General features: G+C 36.7%; 2 protein-coding genes across 3 annotated transcripts; one reads left to right on the top strand and one right to left on the bottom strand.

Moving 5' to 3' along the window:
- Positions 1 to 5,758: 5,758 nt before the first annotated feature.
- LOC127450039 (uncharacterized) lies at positions 5,759 to 14,147 on the bottom strand. Of its 2 annotated transcripts, none has more exons than XM_051713750.1 (2): positions 14,053 to 14,147; positions 5,759 to 7,225 (listed from the first exon to the last, which is right to left on the bottom strand). In XM_051713750.1, exon 2 carries the CDS (start codon positions 7,223 to 7,225, stop codon positions 6,164 to 6,166), a length of 1,062 nt encoding a protein of 353 aa, XP_051569710.1. In that variant the 5' UTR covers positions 14,053 to 14,147; the 3' UTR covers positions 5,759 to 6,163. The 2 variants fall into 2 exon arrangements, with proteins under 2 accessions (XP_051569710.1, XP_051569709.1); XM_051713749.1 differs by lacking the exon at positions 14,053 to 14,147 and adding an exon at positions 8,423 to 8,516.
- Positions 12,522 to 20,683, top strand: LOC127450034 (cathepsin D-like). The gene is made up of 9 exons (XM_051713744.1): positions 12,522 to 12,705; positions 13,807 to 13,978; positions 14,085 to 14,208; positions 14,733 to 14,851; positions 16,487 to 16,686; positions 17,853 to 17,975; positions 18,491 to 18,635; positions 18,917 to 19,015; positions 19,911 to 20,683. Exons 1-9 carry the CDS (start codon positions 12,638 to 12,640, stop codon positions 20,070 to 20,072), a joined length of 1,212 nt encoding a protein of 403 aa, XP_051569704.1. The 5' UTR covers positions 12,522 to 12,637; the 3' UTR covers positions 20,073 to 20,683.
- The last annotated feature ends 636 nt before the right edge of the window (positions 20,684 to 21,319 follow it).

A 21,319-nucleotide genomic window follows, 5' to 3' on the forward strand; every position in this document is an offset into this window, starting at 1 on the left:
GCATCCGCCGTCATTCCATTAGGTCTTATACACATGAGACCTCTTCAGTTCTGGCTCAAGTGCCGTGTGCCACAGCATGCTTTGTGCCAATGGCACATGTGCATCACTGTATCTCGCTGCTGTCTAGCTTCTACCAGCAAGGTGTCGTGCTGGGTCAGATTTTCAGGTGGAAAGTGGTGACCACGGATACTTCCAACACAGGTTGGGGGGTGGTGTGCAGTGGACGACTGGCTTTCGGTACCTGGACAGGTGCGCAGAGGTTGTGGCACATCAATCGCCTGGATCTGTCGGCTGTTTTCCTAGCCTTGAAGCCTTTCAGCCCGAAATAGCGAATTATAATGTACTAATTTGCTCAGACCACATGACAGTTGTAGCGTACATAAACCGCCAAGGCAGAATTTGTTCCCTACCAATGATAAGACTGACGCATGACCTCCTCCTGTGGAGCAAGTGCCATCTCCTCTCCCTGCAAAGGACATATGTCCCAGGCAGTCGGAATTATGGTGCAGACCTATTGTCACACCAAGGGGCGATGCCGGAAGAATGGAGACTGTCCTGAGGATTTGGGAGATATTTGGCAAAGCGGAGATTGATCTATTTGCCCCCTGGAGAACGCCCACTGTCCCCTCTGGTACTCCAAGTTCCAAGCTCCGCTAGGAGTGGATGCAATGGCCCACAAATGGCCTGTGAAACGCAGATACGTGTTTTCCCCCATGTGCATCAATCACTCTGTCATATGCAAAGTCCGAGAGGACAAGGAAATGATTCTATTGGTTGCGCCCAAGTGGCCCAACCGGGGAAATACCGCTGAGCAGGGATCTCCTCTCTTGAGGGCAGGGCACATTCTGGCATCCCCAGCCCCAGTAACAGAACTGACTAAGTCGGTTATGAACACCATTTTACAGGCTAGAGCACCGTCTACAAGACGCCTCTGTGCACTGAAATTGAATGTGTTCACTAATTGGTGCTTTTCACATGGCAAAGACCCAGTTAACTGCCCAATACCTGAAATTCTCACATTTCTTCAAGAACTATTGGACGCAGGGCTCACTCCGTCAATGCACAAAGTTATGTGGTGACTATATCTGCGTATCACGCACCCAAAGCTGGCACCTCTATAGGCAAACATGATTTAATCATAAAGTTCCTTAGAGGAACGAGGTGTTTGAATCTCCCTCACCCAGCTACAGTTCCGGCAGTGGACCTAGCTTTGGTCCTGAAAGCACTCACGGGGCCCACTTTCGAGCATCTGGACTCTGTTGAATTGTGTGTGCTTTCTATTAAGACTGCATTACTGCTGGCTCTGGCCTCAGTAAAATGGGTCAGTGATTTGCAAGCACTGTTAGTCGACAATTCATGTCTGGAGTTTGGTCCAGATCTTTCAAAAGTCACCGTCAAACCCAGAAAAGACTATGCGCCTAAGGTTCTAACCACACCTTTCAGAGCGCAGGTGGTTCACCTTCAAGCCTTTTTCCCTCCTCCATTTATTTTGAATGAGGAACAGGTCATTGCATTTGTTATGCCTTGTGGGAGTGCTACATACATATGTTGAGTGCACTCGCCAGTTCAGACTGTCTGACCAGCTCTTTGTATGATAAGGAGGATGCAAGAAAGGAATGTCCGTCTCCAAGCAAAGACTTTCCCACTGGATCATTGATGCCATCACCCTGGCTAATGAGTCTCAGGGTACAAATTGCCCAATTGGTGTTAAAGCACACTCAACTAGAGGCATGGCCTCTTCATGGGCATGGACGAAAGGTGTGTCCTTACAAGACATATGCTTTGCAGCAGGATGGTCTTCTCAAAAAATATTTGCTAGATTTTACAACCTAAATGTGTCATCTCTCTCATCGCAAGTCCTGTCTGTCTACAGCGCTTGCTATTTCATTGGCCAAACATACATTTATGGCCCTCTTTCAAGTATGGGCTCCCTGTCATTAACTGCCTGCATTCAGGCCGTTGTATCTCGCAAAGTCACAAGCACTTTCATTATAAATAAAACTTCTTTCCTGACTGGGTTCATGAAAGGTTAATTCCTACTATGACCATAGTTCATATATATATATACTGAGTGTTCCCCACCTGGCTCACCATGAGGGTCATTCACTTGCAACATATTCATGTTGGTCGCCGTCCCCCGGGACTGCGGTGTCATGTTTCCTCTCTGGGAAGGTTATGTCGTGTAGTGCGGCATGATAGGAATCTGTTCATCTTAGTGATGTAAGTCAAGTTTACTGAATCGTAAGGGAACATCTCGGTTATGTATGTAACCTCGGTTCCCAGAGATGAAGGGAACGAGACATTGTAAGCTGGCCGCTCTTTGGACTCAGGGTTTTTTGAAGTGCGAGCGATGCACTCTTTGTCCCTCAGTCAGAAAGTTCTGAGAAATGGTGTTTGTGTGCCAGCTTTTATACTGGACAGCTTCGTACCTAAACTGTGAGGCTTAAACACCATAACCAATACTGGCATTATTGTATAAAGGTTTCAACTATGTCATGTAGAAGGACATTCCCCATAGCGTCAGCTTAGTGATGCAATGTCTCATTCCCTTCATCTCAGGGAACCGAGGTTACATATGTAACTGAGAAGTTTCTGCTTAGAATTAACCGAAATGAAAAACAATTTGTTTTTAGTCCCTGCTTATTTCAGTGTAGGTTTTTGGATGGCATCATGAAATACTACCAACTTTAGGATGGGACAAATTAAAATGCAGCTTCATTGTTTGATTTATTTGTGCCTTTGCTTTGTGTCATTCATGTTATTGGTGTATAGTGTTTTTTTTGGGTCTGTCTCTCACCTCATTTATGGCGGGTGTAATGTGCACGAGATCATCCCTACGCACGTCACAGTGAGCTTTGTGTCATTGTAGACGCAGGTATGCGGGCACATCTCCGAATAACCTGCAGGCACAGAGGTTATTAAGAACAGCAATACTATCAGCCTCATGGTGCCGTCCTCCTCTAACTAAAAGGCTGCAATAAAAAAATATTATTATTTGAAACAGAACAAAATAAAAAGAGCTATATTTATGACAAAAAGTGTGTAAAATGTGGCCTAGGGTCTGGTCATTTCTTTAAATGCACATGAAAGATCACAGAATTATTTTATATCTCTTTTATTTTCATCTTAGTTCAAACAAAGCAGAGTTTTTACTTTAAACAGCTTTGGCAAATTCTTGATTTTGACACCTCTGATCTCATTTTGTGTTGTACAAATAAACACTGGAGTACCACATTTCACAGCGTCTCTAACTTTTGTACATGAATGGGTAAAGACAGAGAAATGTTTTACTTTTTCTTTTTAATCTTGTACAAATTGAGTTCTCATCATGCTCATCCAGAGAGAGTTAATTTCTGTTGAATGCAAAACCTTCACAAAGAACAACCAAATACTCATCATATAGCAGAATATGCATGAGAAATTAAATTATGCTAAAATTCGTAGTTGAGAGTCTGATTTAAGGGTGCATTAAAGAAAATTGTTAAAAACATTACAGTATTTGTCATTGGGCTACTACCCCCTTTTACATTTTTAATTACTTACTTGCATGTAAACAGGTGTAGAAACACATGACAATATATTACTTACTCTGACACAACACTTGTTTTAGATGTTTCCTCAAATCCTCATGAGTTAAATGATCAAAAACACATAAATATTTGAGGTGCACCAAGATTGACCTTTTATGCCTTTAAACTCTTCTATAATGAGCTTCTTGGATAATACTTTTTTAAAACACAAGGAGAGACTATGACAGTCAGCATCAATGCAGAACTTGCAGTTTTTCCATCCTCCTCTCTCAAAAGCTTAAATGTAAAAGCTGAGATAGAGGAACTGTGGGATTCTAGGACAAACCTTCAGACTGGTAGAAGGTCCATCAGGGGCTGAGGTCCAGGGCAGTACTTTCAAAGCCTCTGACTTCTGACTGTATGGAGCAAGCACTGCCCAATTTAAGTTATGAAAAAAATAGGAGATTTTTCTCTTAACTTTCCAAATGCATTATTTAAATCAAATCTAAAATCAAAGCTATGAGGGTCAAAAGGCTGTGTATCTACCTCTTACAGTGTAACCAGGAACAGTGTATACAAATTAGTACTTTTAAACAGTTTTAGGTTTCAATTTGTATTCAATGTATGTTTACATAAAAAAGGTGAATGAGGACTGAGGCTATCAAGCTTCAACATTACAAAAACACAAAACAAGAGGCATATTCCAAGGCTTGTGAAACCATACAATAGCTAGTGTGAGAAAAAGATTTAAGTTGTTTTTCACTGCTTCAAAGTGAAATTATAGAGCACAAGTCATATGAACCAATTTTATTATATATTTATGGTGCTATATTGTTTTGAGATCATTAATCCAACTGAATCATTCGCTCATCTGTGTTAAACAACATTGTTGTTCAAGACTGAAACTGAAATGGACCGTTTTAAAGATCCGTCTTATGTAACAGCGTAAATCTAGCAAACTTTTTTTATATTTGCAATTTTTTTTATTATTTCATGTCAATTTAAAACATTATACTTTGTATGATTTTAAAAAAAAAGTTTTTTCTTCTTTTGGAAAGTTGTGAAAGCGTAACAATGGATTTTATTTTTATTTGCTGTTGGAGCAAACAGGTAAGCAAAATTATATTTGCTGTGGTCTCACAATTACCGTTATACAAGTTTACCCTGCTATTGTTTAATTCCACATTCAAAAATTTGCCTATGTATTTCACATTCCAATGGCAGGAATGAAGAAAATAAAAGATAGAAAGAGGTCAATCTTTATTTTGAACTGTAGGGTTAAAATGAAGTTTTACTACCTTTATGATTTGTAAATACAAATAGAATTTATTCGATTGCAATAGAATTTACTCTATTACCCCCTACCCTCATTAAAATGACTGCAATGGTAACCATTCTTTGCAAACTGGGACTGTATCAAGACTGCAACTAAAAATGACAAGAGGATCACTATGAAAATTATATTCCAATTCACTATTTTATGAACCAAAGTATATCACAATCGCAAACAACCCATTACATTTTGCAGTGTTATAACCATGATTCGCCTCGAAGACTTTGGTCATTTTACTTAACATAGTTTTTCCGACCAGTTTTACAATGTAAGTGAATGGGGCCAATCCGTAAACGTTAAAATACTCACTGTTTCAAAAGTATAGCCACAAGACATAAACAACATATGTGTTAATATTATTTTAGTGTGATAAAATCACTTACGAACCCTTCTGTGTAAAGTTATATCCAAATTTACAACATCATTGCTGTAAACCATATAATCCCGGTAAACTACAATTTACACAACTTTACAGCTGAAATAATACATTCGTCTTTAACAGAAGACTGAATGTAAGTGCTTTTATACAATTATAAGCTTCACATTTCTGCCTTTAAAGCCTCTAAAACTTGGCCCCTTTCACTTCCATTGTAAGTGTCTCACTGTAACCTCCATTGTTGCTTTTTTTTTTAAAACAAAATTTTTTGTGGTAATCAACATTATGCCACAAGTGCTATCGATTGAGCTTAACTTGTATTGAACATGGAATATTCCTTTAAAGGTCTCACTTTACTCATATCCAGGCTATATAAATAGGCTAAATTAATTTGGTACTATACACATTTTATTATAGGCAATGCTTAAAATAGAAAATGTACAAAAGAGGATGACATTTTATTGTGAACAGATACACAGTTTTAAAGCACCATAAAGCAGCTAGTGTGATAGAATGAAGGTTATTTCGGCAGACGTCAGTAGTGCAATGAAAAAGCAGTGCAAAATAGTAAAATGTGTACTGTAAAATAATGATGCACAGTGTATGAAATCAAACCCTAACCCTAACCCTAACCTTAATGAATGACCAGCTATTGCATCTTCTGATACAAAGATGCAAAGTAAAAAATAGTCAAGCATGCTTGAAAAGAGACAACCTGCATCAAAGATAATTTTTAGTCTTTTAACATTTTTATTAATTTGTATTTATGCATTAGCATATATCGTGGGGAACATAATCATTCTCTGTGCAGAGATTTTCTACCCACATTCATTTGGGGAGAGGGTTTTTTTTTTGTTTTTGTTTATTATTGCACAGGGGAATTATTTTTTGTGTGTGGACAGGGGATTTTTTCTATTTAGCACAGAGAATGCACAAGTAGTGCATTCAGAGTTCAGGGGCAACACTGGGCCGACAGCAGCAGGTGAATGTTCGTTTTATGGCCCTCCAGGTTCTTCTCAAAAAGGTCTTTATTCCTTTCTTCTTGGTATTTGGAGGAATACTGGAGATTCTTGCTGTTTCTTCGGGCTCAACTTCTTGAGTCAGACTCTCAGAGCCTTCTTTTTTTGGCTCTGCCTTGATGATTTCCAAGAACAGAAAGTCTGAAAAATCCTGTAGGAACGTGTTGGACATTACACTTATCTCACTCTCCATATTCCTGCAGTCACCGTAGAGCAACTGGAGCTTTGAAAAAATGGACAGTGCCACCTTGGACATCTCTTCAGGGTCAGGGTGTGAATTAACTTCTTCCCACTTGTCGGTGACTCTCACCTGGCTGTTTTCAGGGAGCTGTTTGAGCAGATCCTCTATGAAAGCGTGATCTGCCAGGTCAGTGGTGAAATCCTTTTGCAGGATATGGCCGAGGGTACTGCGGATTATATCTTTGATTGTGTCTCTATGTATCATAGCAATACCTTCAGGTGAGGGGCAGGATATGGGGCTGGAAGACACAACGTGTCTCCGCATATCTGTTATTATATCCTGCATGAGGTCTTGGTCCTCTGGTGAGATTCCCCGCTCAATCTCAAGATTCCCACTGGCAATTTTACTCTGGATCCCCAGTAGTAATTCACTAATGAATCTTTTGACTTGTTGTGTCATTAGCTCTTGGGAATCCACACTTGAGCACTGGCTCACACTTACAGAGTCTGAGGGCATTATACCCTCACTGCTCAAATTTGAGACAACTTTGCTCAAGGCATCTTCTACGAGGACTTCTGCAATGGAGACTGCTCTTGGAGTGCTGATGTATATTCTTCTGACCTCATCTGATGGTGTCGAGACCTCTTGGTCATTGCACCAAGCCTCAACGATGGATGAGTCATACCCATCGTCTGCACTATCAGGACTGCCCTGGATCTCAGCTCCTGGACATTCTCTCACCACTCTGAGCGTCTCGGCGACAATGCTCATCACCACCATTTCAATTTCAGACATTGTAGCTGCCATCTGAAAAATGTTAAATATGTCCAATGGTTAAAAACAGAATTAAGAAAAAATATAAATTAAAAGATTTACGCATTTCAATTTCATTACAGATTTACAATAAAGTGAATTGTGTAATCTTATGTCAAATAAAAAAAAATATATGTTTATAAAGTTTTATTAATTTCATTTAGTTAAAGATTAGGCCACAGAATTCAATTTAAAGGAAAATTTGTTATAAATTGAAATAGGCTTACATATTTGTTTGTTTTATATTTGTATATGTTATATTATATTGTATTATATTACATTATTATTATATGATACAATACAATAAAATATATAATTATAAATAATATAAAATATTTGACATGATGGATATTTCTTCAGTAACAGTAATGTGGCCATTTAAAATATTAGGTTAATCAAAGCTTTACCAAAATTACCATCTTATGAATGAACTTGGCAAAATACTATTTCCTATTCTTTCAATGCTCTTTCATTGTAAATAAATAATTATACCTGACTGGTCATGAAAGGAAGCTTTCCTTATTGTAATAATCAATTAGTCTCCTTAAAATTAAAATATTATTGGACATGCTTAGATGCGAAAATCAGGCAAACATGCAAGGTGATCAGAGGGGGACAGAAGTAACACTATGTTACAAATGTTCCCACACCATAAGAAACATGGAAGCAAATGCTCCTTATAAAGTTTTGTTAGCTTTTATTTAGTCAGAAAACTTAGATAAGTAAGCCAGACAAAGACATAAATTGATAGAAAGCCAGATAAACATAAATTCTACAGATGCATTTGTTTTATTGTTAGACATATAAAGGCATCTCGTGTGAAAAAATGCATGTTTATTGTATATGTGCAGTATAGCAAAAAGTGTTACAACTGGACTCGGTCTATCCTAATAAATAGTTACAAAATAAGATAGACCTATAAAAGACCATGAAAAATAATGGATATGTCTTGTTAATCTTCAGAAATGCCTACAGAATCATTTCAAATAGTAGGCTCCTCAAAGCTTTACCGAAATTAGAATCTAATGAACGGACTTGACAAAGCAGCTCGATAGTAAATTTAGTGCGCTATTTTACTATTGGTTCAAATAAACATAAATATAGCCGTTTCCCTTTATTCAATTTAATCTGATTATATTACAGTATATACTGTGAAAATTAGCTGCGGTAAAAAGATATAATTGTGCTGACCTTTGCGTGAAGTAACCATGCGATCTGTAGACTGCAAATAAGACTTCTGCAACTCGCGCTGGTTTACAGGCGGGCGGTGGAACTTCGTCTTTATGACGTCACAATTACAATAGGCTTGCTGGCGTTCTAACATCACAACAAAAGAATCGTCACATTGTAACGCAATGGTTGTTAGGAGACAGACTGATATATATACATATATATTACCTCCAATTCTCCAATTTCTTTGATTTCTAATGAAACAGTGTTGTTATGTGTGTTACCACTACTAATACAACGGGTCTAAATGCCCCCCGGGGTAAAAGCCATATTTGATTTGATTTTCTCCTAAAATAATAAATAGCATTAAAAACTACTGGACTTTCCTAAACACCTATTAGTCACTTTAACTACAAAATATTCCTGATCCATATGAGATCATATAGTGTGTAATGTCTATTGATTTTGAGGTAATTTGATCTAATATTTAATCATTTTTGCACATTTTTTGTAGCTGATGAAAATCACTGAACTTCTCACATATATTTTGAGACAAAATACTTATTTGTCATTTTCAGTTTTGTTCAAAGTGATTGAGTCACTGTCCAATAAGTGAAAGGATAGTATTTGGGGTAAAATAAAAAATAAAAAAAATAAATAAACCTGGTGCAGGGGCCATAAAACAATTTTTTTCTTAAGTGGAGGGAACAGATTTTTTATGAAGAATGTTCAAAGTGGTCTCATATTGACTGATTCAATCACAATAAATATTTTTTGTTTAGAATACTTGAGATGTACAGTAATGAAAAGCCAAATGTTTTTGAAATGAAAAGCAAATAGTGCACCCTTTTCCCCTGGGTTTTAACCTTAAGGTGTGCTTTTAACCCCAGTGTACCGTACTACTACTACTGTTACTATACTGCTGCTGCTACTACTACTACAGCAACTACTACTACTACAACTACTACAACAACTACTACTACTACTACAACTACTACAACAACTACTACTACTACTACTACTACTAATTATTATTATTATTATAATTATTATTATGTTTAATACAATTATGCTATTTTTAAATCAGAAATGATATATTCACCTATGGGCATATGGCAATTTAAAGAACATTACACTAGGCTAATAAGAAGACTATGATACAAATTGTTCAAGAAACATTAGATAAATGCTTTAAAAAGTTCTATTTGTTGGCAACTGTGTGTGGCTTACTGTTTCTCACTGTCCAACATAATGCTCATTTTCTAAAGCAGAATTTAGAGATTGAAAGAAAGGATCTACATTTAGAGAACTGTGACTTTTATGGGGCGATGTTGCAAAACTAAAGTAAAATAAAACTAAAAATCTCTACACAAACTGTAAGATCTTGATGCACACTGAATGACCACAGCTAACCTTTTGTTCTGGGTGAGAAAATTCTTGTTGTTCATGCACAGTGAAGAACAGAATTTTGAAAACCAAAAATCAAAACCAAAAAAACCTTACAAGACAATATTTATATACGTAAATCTGCCAAGCTTGAATGTTTGGAAAGAGACAAGTTGGATCAAACAGTTTTCTGTTTTATAAGTGACAGTAAATAAATAAATAAAACCTACATCTTTCTCTGGAAATGGGGACATAAACTTGTAAAAGTCAAAATTGCATTATTGTCATTAATCCCCTTCATGGCAACTGAAGAAATAAATGAAATTGTCTCCTGATATATTGCAGAACATATAACACTATTTACAACATACTTTATTGTGGGGAAACAAATTATTCAATGAAAGTGAATAGTGAGAGAAGCTGATAGTGCCTAATATTATGTTCCATAAAAGTAAGAAAGTTTGATGGATTTGAAACAACATGAGGGTGTGTAAATGGTGAGATTTATCATTTTTGGGGTGAAACATCCCTTTAACATCCCCCAGTCTAGAAACATCATAATCTTCTGAGATATTTCAGCTGTCTTCTGTACAATAAAGTCCAACCGTTAGAAGCAGAATAGAGAATCATGTGTGATATTATACTCTCTTTCTTAAATTCAAATCAGTCAATAAATTATTTCAGAGATCCATTTGTCAATCACACATTACAACACAGACTTCCATCTTTTGTTTTTCTTTTGTGTAATCAAGAAACTCCAATTTCATATAACTGAACTCATCCAAGGACAGAATAAAGTTTTTTTTTTTTTTTTTTTTTTTTTTTTTACTAATACTTTGGAATGTTATTCATGCATGTAATTGTTTCTTATTTTTTGTGATTACATTTTTGCCTATGCATTTAATTAATCAACTAATATTGTGCCATTTAGTAATTTGGCACACTTGGCAATTTCATCACATTTTGCACTGAGTGCAAACCATGTGCTATAATAGATATTTAAACAGTTAAATACTGAAGACAGTCAATTCTGTTGTGCATGTTGGGGGTACCCAACATGAAAAATGTTGTGAATGAAAACTACTAATCATATTTAAGAATTCTGAATAAAAGGAACAGTAACAAGGTCTGTGGAAAGGTGCTTTTCCAACTATATGGATGGACACTTTTACAATGGGAAAACAAATGATATAAAATCATAAAAGACATTTGAAAAGTAGCAAAAACAAAGGATGAAGGCTTGGTAAAAGTTTCCAAGACAAGTTTTAATGTGACCTTAATTTAACAAAAGAAGAAAGTTTAAATTTGCAAGTTAAATAAAAAATAAAAAAATCAGTTCCTGGGACATAAAAGTGCCCGTAGTTGAAGAAATGTCTGTACATTTATTATTTCTCTTGTTTTTAAGAGCATGTTTCAGAAATAATGTATACAATATCAACCACAACCTTAGCTTTCAAGACAAATGATGCCATTTTGTTCTTTGTTTACAGTTGTTTGTAATTTAGTACTGATGCTGTAGCTGCACTCAATACAGGCATTTGAAAAGTCCAAGAGGGGGAAGTAACTTTTGCATACTTAAAGGAATAGTTCACCCAAAAATGAAAATTCTCTCATCAATTACTTACCCTCATACAATCCCAGAAATGTTTGACTTTCTTTCTACTACAGAACACAAAGAAGATAATCTCAGCTCTGTAGATCCATACAATGCAAGTGAATGGTGGCCAGACCTTTGAAGCTTCAAAAAGCACCTAAAGGCAGCATAAAAGTAATCCATACAACTCCAGTGGTTAAATCCATGTCTTCAGAGGTGATATGATAGGTGTGGGTAAAAAACTGATATATTTTTAAGTTCTATTTTCCTATGAATTCTCCTCCCTGCTCAATAGGTGGCGATATGCAAGAATCTGCAAAAACAAAAGAACAACTCTTAGGAGGGCTGTTTGAAAGTGGTGATTTATAGTAAAAAAAAAAAAAGGGGCTTAAATATTGATCTGTTTCTTACACACGCATATCGCTTCAGAAGACATTGATTAAACCACTGGAGTTGTATGGATTATATTTTTGCTGCCTTTATGTGCTTTTTGAAGCTTCAAAATGTTGGTCACCATTCGCTTGCATTGTATGGACTTACAGAGATGAAATATCTTTCTAAAAATCTTAATTTGTGTTCAGCAGAAGAAAGAAAGTCATTCATGTCTGGGATGGCATGAGGGTGAGTAAATGGTGAGAGAATTTTTACTTAATGGGTGAACTTTTTCTTTAAATTGTAGAAAATCTTTCTTTAGGCATAGAGGAGCAGTTTTTGTTGCTCGACTTCCTCCTTTGCATGTTGCACTTCTTCCTCAATGTCTTTTTTTTTTTTTTTTTTTTTTTTTTTTTGCTACAACAAAAAGCAGGAAGACTTTTACTTTACATAAGTTGTAAAAAATAGGAAATGTGTATGTTGTTGACATTTCTGATGATTATAGGCAAACAAGTGTGCTCACTGGGAGTGCACAAAAATGTATTGAATTAATTTAATTTAAATGAGTCCAGGATTCTTTTACATTTGATCAAACAAACAATCTGTCATCACATTTCATCTGCCAGATGTTGAGGAAGCGAGCGTGACATTGAAACCGATTGACATTTTCTACAACCAATCGTATTGTTAGATCAATGGTTCCAGCCAATCAGTTTTAAGAAGGACGAAAAAGGACGAAATGGCACGAAGCTCTCCGAAAGGCATTTTTGCGGATTTATAAAATCGCCCGGTGGAGGAAGTCACACTTCAGAATTGCTCCTGCAAGTCGTGAATCTTGTTTCGGATCAGAAATAAATACATTTGTTTCTTTTAAGGTTTGCAACATGAATCGCTTTCACTTGTTTGCGTTTTTAATTTGGTATTTAATTGCGGACAGCAAATCAATAATCAGGTAAAATGCATCACTTCTGTTATTTATCACCCAGGATGTTTTTGTGTGTGCTGCACATATTTACGCTTGTATTAATTAAGCACTGAGCATAAAAAAAATCTTAAACTACCTCCATTTTGATGATTTGCACAATGGCTTTCACTATGTTTGAATTTTATCTGCGTTTAATAAATCCGATCTCTAGCTCCCATCATATTGACAGGTGCAAATAAAGTTATTCATTCTTGGTGGTTAGGTCGTTATTTGTAAGCGCTTATTACAGCATTCGTAGGTTTTGTAGTTCAGGAAGTACACATCACATGATTGTGAGTCTTGCTAGTAAACATCTACTATGCACAACGACTAAACGCTCCAATTATTATAATTAACGAAGCTGTCATGCACGCTTGCGGTGTAGACGGTATCGTTGAATGTATCGCGAGCGTTCTAGATGTGCGTTCTTGCACTAAAAATAAGCTTAGACGCAGCGCAACGAACATTATGCAGGTGTCACGCGCTTTCAAAAATGTACGTTCTTCTTAAAGGTGCATTCAGTTATTTTTTCACCTTAAAGTTTTACTTCTGAAACGTATGTATAAAATCATATCCATTATCATGATTAGATGAAGACTCCAATCATATTTGTAACCTTGTAAAAGCTGTTTTATTCTGCATGGAGAGGGTCCCCTCATGGGGGCTGCCATGTTAGAATCGCATGACTTGCCGAATACTACTAGCTTATTCTCAGTAACCACACTGTTACTGGACACTTTCACTCAGGGATTAAATGTATAACGGCTGACTGTGAATAGTGAATTTCTACAATGGCATCTGAAACTGAAAACTATTGTGTTTAAAAGATGCTACATTCCAGTTGTTATGAGTGAAAGTCATCAATCAATCTTCTTGCTGGACAGCTGTGGTCCCTTCACTTTTGTTGCATGGAAAAGAGCCACTTGAACATTTAGCTATAAATAACAAAATTTTAATTTTAGGATGAACTATTTTTTTAAAGCTGAGCTTTGTGTTAATGCTTAATAACACCATTTCCATGAGGTAAAATAGCTGTAACGCACTACCTTGGGTGGCGTATTGCTTCATTAAACGCTGTTCTTTGTCTAGAATTCCTCTGCACAAGACACGCACTGTGCGCCGCACGTTGGCAGACAATGGCATGTCTATTGAAGAGATCAAATCCATGGCCAAGTTATCTGGACAGACCGCCTCCACAAATCCAGCCATTACCCCAACCACACTACCACCACCCGTGGAGAAACTCACCAATTTCATGGATGTAAGCGCATCAAATCACTTGTTTTTTGCTCTAGTTCTTACAAAAGGAATGACTTGCATGGGATAAGTGTTTACCAAGCTCTACAAAGGTCTGTCTGTTTCTCCAGGCCCAGTATTATGGAGTGATCAGTATTGGGACCCCTCCTCAGGACTTCACCGTGCTGTTTGACACCGGATCATCCAACCTCTGGGTTCCGTCTGTCCATTGCTCCTTCCTGGATATTGCCTGCTGTGAGTAAAGATGTATTGTAATGATGTGTTCGATGTCAGAGTGCAGCTGTTGAGTGCGGTTTGGCAAATGGGTGACCTTTTAAGAAGCATTGGTTAGTTTTATACACACAATCTAAACACAATCTGTGCTTCAGAATTTCACTTACGTAAAGGCCAAAACTACTGTGAAATAAATAAAACAAATCAATATAACATTTTCTAGCTATGCTAAGCTCTTAAATATTTATTTGGCTAGAAACTGCCCTTTGTGAGAGCAATTTCTAATAAAAAATAAATAAATAAAAAGGATTTATAAATTCACAAATGACTGGAAACGTCATGGAAATTGATCAGAGAGTGTAGAAATCTGCCCATGGTCGCCTACAGTATGTTATTAGTGCTGCTTGCTAAGACTTTTTACGTGGACCAGTATGCAACCCAGAACACCCTAGCAACTGTATATAATGTAAATGTAAAATAGTGCATGTCTAGTTTAGTTTGAGTTATTTTACAGTTTATGCATTTTCTCGCTTTCTGTTTTTCAGGGTTGCACCATCGCTACAACTCAAAGAAGTCGAGCACTTACGTTCAGAACGGCACCAAGTTCTCAATCCAGTATGGTAGAGGGAGTCTTTCTGGCTTTATCAGTCAGGATACAGTCACTGTGAGTAAAGACACCAGACCGCCATTAATAACTTTGACAAAAGAAAAAAGTTGTTCAAAAGAGAGTCACTTTCTTCTGTCAAAGTTGATATTCAACATGAAATCAAACTTAACCATATTTACACATTCTTGACAAAAAAAAAGAAGAAAAACGATTTTTTATAGTAATCTTTCATCGAAATGTAATAATGTGCTTCATGATGATCCATTATGATTACATCATAATCATTTGCTCACCCTCATTGCATCCCATATGTGTATGACTTTCTTTGTTCTGCAGAACACAAATTAAGATTTTAGAAGAATATCTCAGCTCTGTTGGTCAGTACAATGCAAGTGATTGGTGACCAAAACTTTGAAGCTCCAAAAAGCACATAAAGGCAGCATAAAAGTAATCCATACAACTCCAGTAGTTAAATCCATGTTTTCTGAAGTGATCTAATCATTTTTGGGTGAGAATTTGCCGATATCAATAACTAAGGTGGAGGGAAAAGCCAATTACTGTTTAATTGGCCGATAGATTTTAAAATCGATTTATAGAATGTCAAAAAAAAACAATTCTACGGCGGGCACAGAAAAATTGTCAAAAATGAATAAAATCTCAGATGCGGTTTATTGTTCAACCAAAATCCCAATAATAACCAGAAAAATTAAGATTTGGTGCATAATGCGGGACTTTTAAGTATAAACAAGCCTGAAACACACCGGGGACTCTTATTTTGAAATGACGAAATTATGAAAAAACTGTCAGCAACTATCGGCTATATTGTCAGCAACTATAACTTCTTTTTCACTGTACATTTTGCCATTGCAATCTTTAAGCATGATCATGATTTGAAGCTCAATTACACTTCCTAGTGCTTGTCGCATGCACAGAGCGCTAAATGGCTCTATAGGAAGTATAATCGAGCTTGAAATCATGATCACCAAGGAAACTGCTGATGTAAAGAGACAAATAAGTTATATTTTGGTCTGTTCTCACCCAAAACCGATTGGATCATTTCAGAAGACATGGATTAAACCACTGGTGTCTTGTGAATTAATTTTATACTGCCTTTATGTGCTTTTTGAAGCTTCAAAGTTTTGGTCACCTGCTCACTTGCATTATAAAGACCTACAGAGCTGAAATATTCTTCTAAGAATCACATATCTGGGATATCGTCATTTGCAGGTGAGAAAATGATGAGAATTTTCATTTTTGGGTGAACTAACCCTTAATGTCCCACCCTACTTTTTTCCTATTGAATAAATGGCTTCACTCAAACATTTCATGTTATGGAAGTGAAATGTGTGGTGACATCAACTTGTATGCTTATATGAAGCTCAACTGTCTGTAACTACAGTCAGCCTGTAACTGTAGTCAGAAAAGATTAGAATGAATGTTGATTATCAAACAATACTTTTTCATCATGCAAATGTAAAACTGAATAAATAATGTATTTTAGCTAGAACTTTTTTCTAGTCTAGTCTTAATTCAGTGTGCGGACATAAACCCATAACAATAAGTGTGTATTATAATGTGTGCTTTTAGGTTGTTTCTATAAATTGGGTCAAAAAGGAACCAGTAATATCAGCATGATTTCATTTTACGCACAGTTTTCAATCAGAAGAGTCACATGTTTGTTGCTGTCTGTAGCTGGCAGGGCTAAAGGTGCTAGACCAGCAGTTTGGTGAGGCCATCAATCAGCCTGGAATTGTGTTTGCGGTGGCACGGTTTGATGGCGTCTTGGGTATGGGATATCCTGCCATCTCTGTAGATGGCGTCACACCAGTGTTTGACACGGCCATGGCTGCCAAAATCTTGCCCCAGAATATCTTCTCCTTTTACATCAACAGGTGAGTTTAAAGACTTTATGCTCTCTTTGCATTACTTTATTTCAAGGTTTATTTTACAGGTTTTTATGATTGTTTAGGCACTCTGCAAATTTAAGGTTGATAAGAGAAAATAGACATTTTTGCACACACACAGAGCGCCATCCCTTATATACACACACAACAGGTGCACTTTCCCTACTTAAAGCAATCGCTTACTTTATCTGGACACTGCAAAAAATCAGTTTCTTAATCAGTATTTTTGTCTTGCATTTCAGTAAAAATACCTAAACATACTTAAGACAAGTTAAATGTACTTGATGTAAAATTGCAAAAAGTGAAAAACATAATATTGTTTTCAGAGAATATGTTAATTAAATGTATTTTTCACCACATTGGCAATTATTATTTGTATTTTATTTTTTCATTTTAAGCATAAACCTCACTAAAATCCTGTTGGATTGATGCCTAATTAAAACAAAAATCCAATATGGGTAAGAAAAAACGTAATTCATGTTATATTCTCTGAAAACAGGTTTTTATATATTATGCTGTTTTCCTTCTCAAGTACATTTATCTCGTTTTAAGGATGTTTATGTATATTTTTACTGGTAAACAAGGCAAATGTGTTCTTGCATTTAAGTCATATGTCCCCTAAAAAAATGGGAAATGGCCTTGTTTCCCTTATCTTAGGTTCCTCTATTATCTGCTTCTCCTTTTCAATTTGTAAAGTTCAAGAATGTGGCTAAGAATGTGGAAAGTTGGTCTGTGACCTTAACCGTGAAAGAATATTTTTGTGTTAAACAGTAACACGTGACTTGCATTTCTGCTTGCACAGCTCAATGTCTTCTATTTCTGCTAAATGTACATGCATTTTATGGACAAGTGGTCATATTATAGCGGATTGTACTGTCTGTGGAGAAACCTTCTTGAATGAGCTGACTGATTTGCGACTGAAATGAGTGTGTGACTCTGATTTTACCTACATTGGATAGTAAAACCTGAAATCACCTACATTGTGGGGACTAGCCAGCATTCCTCACAGGGGAAACAGTTTAATCAACATACTAAATGATGTCTTAATGAAAATGTAAATGTGCAGTGGGGTTGGGTTAGGATAAAAACAATAGAAGTCAATGGAAAATTCCCACCATGATTGAAAAACAAACGTGTGTGTGTGTTGTCTGCAGGGACCCTGCAGGTGGAGTTGGAGGTGAGCTGATGCTGGGAGGTTTCGACCAACAGTATTTCGATGGTGATCTGCATTATGTCAATGTCACAAGGAAAGCCTACTGGCAGATCAAGATGGATGAGTATGTAATTAACTTTTTATGCAACTAATGTAGAAGCAATCTTTCAGAAGTCCAGACTGTGACTTTTTTATTGTGCAAGGAGACCACAATTTTAAACTGATTAAAGGAAAATTTCTCCCAAAAATGTACATCATAATCATTTACTCAACCTCATTGCGTCCCAGATGTGTGACCTTCTTTGTTCTGCAGAACACAAATTAAGATTTTAGAAGAATATCTCAGCTCTGTAGGTCCATACAATGCAAGTGAATGGTGACCAAAACTTTGAAGCTCCAAAAAGTACATAAAGGCATCATAAAAGTAATTCGTACGACTCCAGTGGTTAAACCTATGTCTTCTGAAGTGATATGATAGGTGTGAGTGAGAAACAGATCAATACTTGAGTCCTTTTTTACTATAAATTTTCCTTCCTGCCCAGTAATCACCAGAATTTTCCACTTTAAATCTTTTTTAAATTTGTCATTTGAAATACGTCTGTCATAACTTTTTTGCATCTATTGATCAATATCCTACAGAGTTCAAGTGGGTGGCACTCTTACCCTTTGCAAAAGTGGTTGCCAGGCAATTGTTGACACGGGAACATCACTGATCACTGGGCCGGTTCAAGAGGTTCGAGCACTGCAGAAAGCCATCGGAGCAGTTCCACTGCTTATGGGAGAGGTAGGAGAGCTCCAGCTAAAATAACTTCAAAAGATTTTTAACTTGTCTGTTAATATATTATGTTCATAATATTTGATTTGAGCCAGCTGTCAAGCAACTTTGGGTTATTTTCATTTGTTAAAGCATAAAAATAAAGTTAAAAAAAAAAGTGAATCAGTTTCCTGTACCTGCATGCACTACCAAGGATGATCCTGTGGTTGTTCTGTGAAAACTCTTATACTGTATTTAGTTTTCCAGCATTAAGTAAGCAAATAATCTTGAACATATTTTAATCTGAGCAGTACTGGATTGACTGTAAGAAGATTCCGTCGCTTCCTGTTGTTTCCTTCAACATTGGAGGGAAGATATTCAATCTAACTGGTGATGACTATGTTATGAAGGTATGTCCACCTCTATGTAGTCTTGTGGAGTTTCCTTTTTAATCTGGAGAGGTTAGAGAGGGACATTATAGAGGTACTTCATACAAAGGAAAACCTCAATCTAGAAATGTAATCGGATATTAAGTGCCCTATTTTAAGAGCGCCAGTGCTACAGTACATTCCGTCATACATGTAAAGTCTGTGGGCATGGCCGTGAAGTTTCGGTATTTGCATGCAAACGTGTTAATACAATACGCAAGTGGGTTTGGCAAAATTACAATGCGCTAATGTGCTGGGTCAAGTGCAATTTAATTTGGAGGTTCTTTTTCAGTTATTGCACTGTCTGCATCATATTTTGTAGTCCATTGATTGTCAGGGACATAATTTGATGTTCCACTGTATTTTCAGCATTTGGTCATGAACTTTATAGCCACCTTCTGGTGGAATGTCCAAACTGCAAATGCAGGAACTGAATTTATAATTTGCGTTGAAAACAGACATGGTTCTGAAACGTCTTAGCGCAGTGACCTATTTCTCTGTAAAATAGCAAATTACGCTTTGTGCCATCTCATTAATACACAATACACCCACAGTTTGCGCACATACACCCACAGATAGCGCAAACACTCCCACCCACGCCCGCTTGCACTTTGTGCTGGCACAAAAATTGCACTTCGAATTAGCGCTCACCTGAAAATTGGAGAAGACCTAGAGCACGGTTGTTGCATGTAGTGCTGCGCTTGGTGCAGTCATGAAAAAAGAGCCCTATGCCAATCGATCAAGATGCATGAAGTAAGTGTATATATGCTCTAAGACTATTTCTGGACTGAACAGAATTGTCAGCAGAGAATGCAGCATTGATTTGAGTCATTGAGTGATTTTTATTTCAGTTCATCTCATTTCCATTTGTTCTCAGGTGACTCAAATGGGCATGAGCATCTGTCTATCTGGCTTTATGGCTCTGGATGTTCCACCCCCTGCTGGGCCCCTGTGGATTCTAGGAGATGTGTTTATTGGGCGCTATTACACTGTGTTTGACAGGGATGCTGATCGGGTGGGCTTTGCTCCGGCTAAGTGAATAGAGAGTGAATCGCACTATTGTATCTGAACTTGGACAGTCATCAGTAGTAGATAAACCACTGTTTCCATTTAAGTTGTTCAGTTAACTCACATTTGAAATATGCAAGAGAGATCCACTGGGGAACTCAGCAATACGCCTTAAGTGAGAGTTTCCAAAGTACAAAAGTGAAACCAAACTGAAAAAGGAATTGAGACAATATTGCTAAGCTGGGGTTTCTCTGAACTTTTACTTCTTGGTTGGAAACATAAAATTAGTTTTTTATTTTGCACTGAGTTTAAATAGATACATGCTTTTTTTAAATTTATACTTAAGCTATTTTGTAATACATTTAATAAAGATTGAAGTTTTGAAGAAGAATTGCTGGTGAATGTAGCCAAGTACTCTGGTTGAGTAGCTTCTGTGTTTGACTTTGTATTTATCATTCTGATCACTGGTGTGTTATAATCAATTTGCACTGCTGCCATTTCAGAATTAATTAATGGGATTTCTGTTACTAGGTAACTCAAATTTGATCATGACTATTTGCTAACTATTGAACAGTGGCACTAGAATTTGTGTATAAAGGCTTTCGAAGCTCAAGTTAAAAAAATAAAGTTTTCTTTACAGTTTGTTTCTGTTTCTGTGTAGCCTGCACATCAAATCCGACAATGCAAGAAACCCACATTTACATGCAGTTGTACATCTTTGGATTATTCTCTGCTTTTCACGTCAAAATTGAAACAGGCATGAGCACAGCACTCGTGCAGATTGGATAAGCTGGTAAGAGCACCAGTGAAGGTATTTACGTGCAATATAAAATCAGGGTGAAAAAATCTGAGCATGCTTACATGAACTTCTTACATCAATTATGTTTAATAAGCTGACAATGTTCCTGGTCATGAAAACAACTTTCCTTAATCTGGTGTAGGGTCATAAACGGTTTAAGAATAAACCGATTAACACAACTGATTTGCCCATTACCCTGATTTCGGGTTCCATGTAAACACCTCTACCGGTTTATCCAATGCGTGCAAGTGTTGTGAGCAGTAATGGACAAAGTGCTCTAATCCTGTAGTTGAGTAAATGTACAGATACCCTGATGGACTATTAATCCAGTAAGAAATTTCCATCTGAGTTAACGTACAAAAGTACTTGCTTTCAAATGTATCAAGTATCAAAAGTAAAAAGTAGTGGTCAATTAAAGGTATAGTTCACCCAAAAATGAAAATTCTCCTATCATTTACTCACCCCATGCCATCCCAGAT

Source organism: Myxocyprinus asiaticus, chromosome 13, assembly GCF_019703515.2.
Source record: "Myxocyprinus asiaticus isolate MX2 ecotype Aquarium Trade chromosome 13, UBuf_Myxa_2, whole genome shotgun sequence".
Lineage (NCBI taxonomy): Eukaryota > Metazoa > Chordata > Actinopteri > Cypriniformes > Catostomidae > Myxocyprinus > Myxocyprinus asiaticus.

What these genes read in the sequence shown, in the direction of transcription:
- LOC127450039 (XM_051713750.1), bottom strand. Translation starts at nt 7,225, where the DNA reads ATGGCAGCTACAATGTCTGAAATTGAAATGGTGGTGATGAGCATTGTC.
- LOC127450034 (XM_051713744.1), top strand. Translation starts at nt 12,638, where the DNA reads ATGAATCGCTTTCACTTGTTTGCGTTTTTAATTTGGTATTTAATTGCG. An exon ending in GACAGCAAATCAATAATCAG is followed by an intron (nt 12,706 to 13,806) that starts GTAAAATGCATC and finishes TTCTTTGTCTAG; the next exon opens with AATTCCTCTGCACAAGACAC. An exon ending in TTCTCCTTTTACATCAACAG is followed by an intron (nt 16,687 to 17,852) that starts GTGAGTTTAAAG and finishes TGTTGTCTGCAG; the next exon opens with GGACCCTGCAGGTGGAGTTG.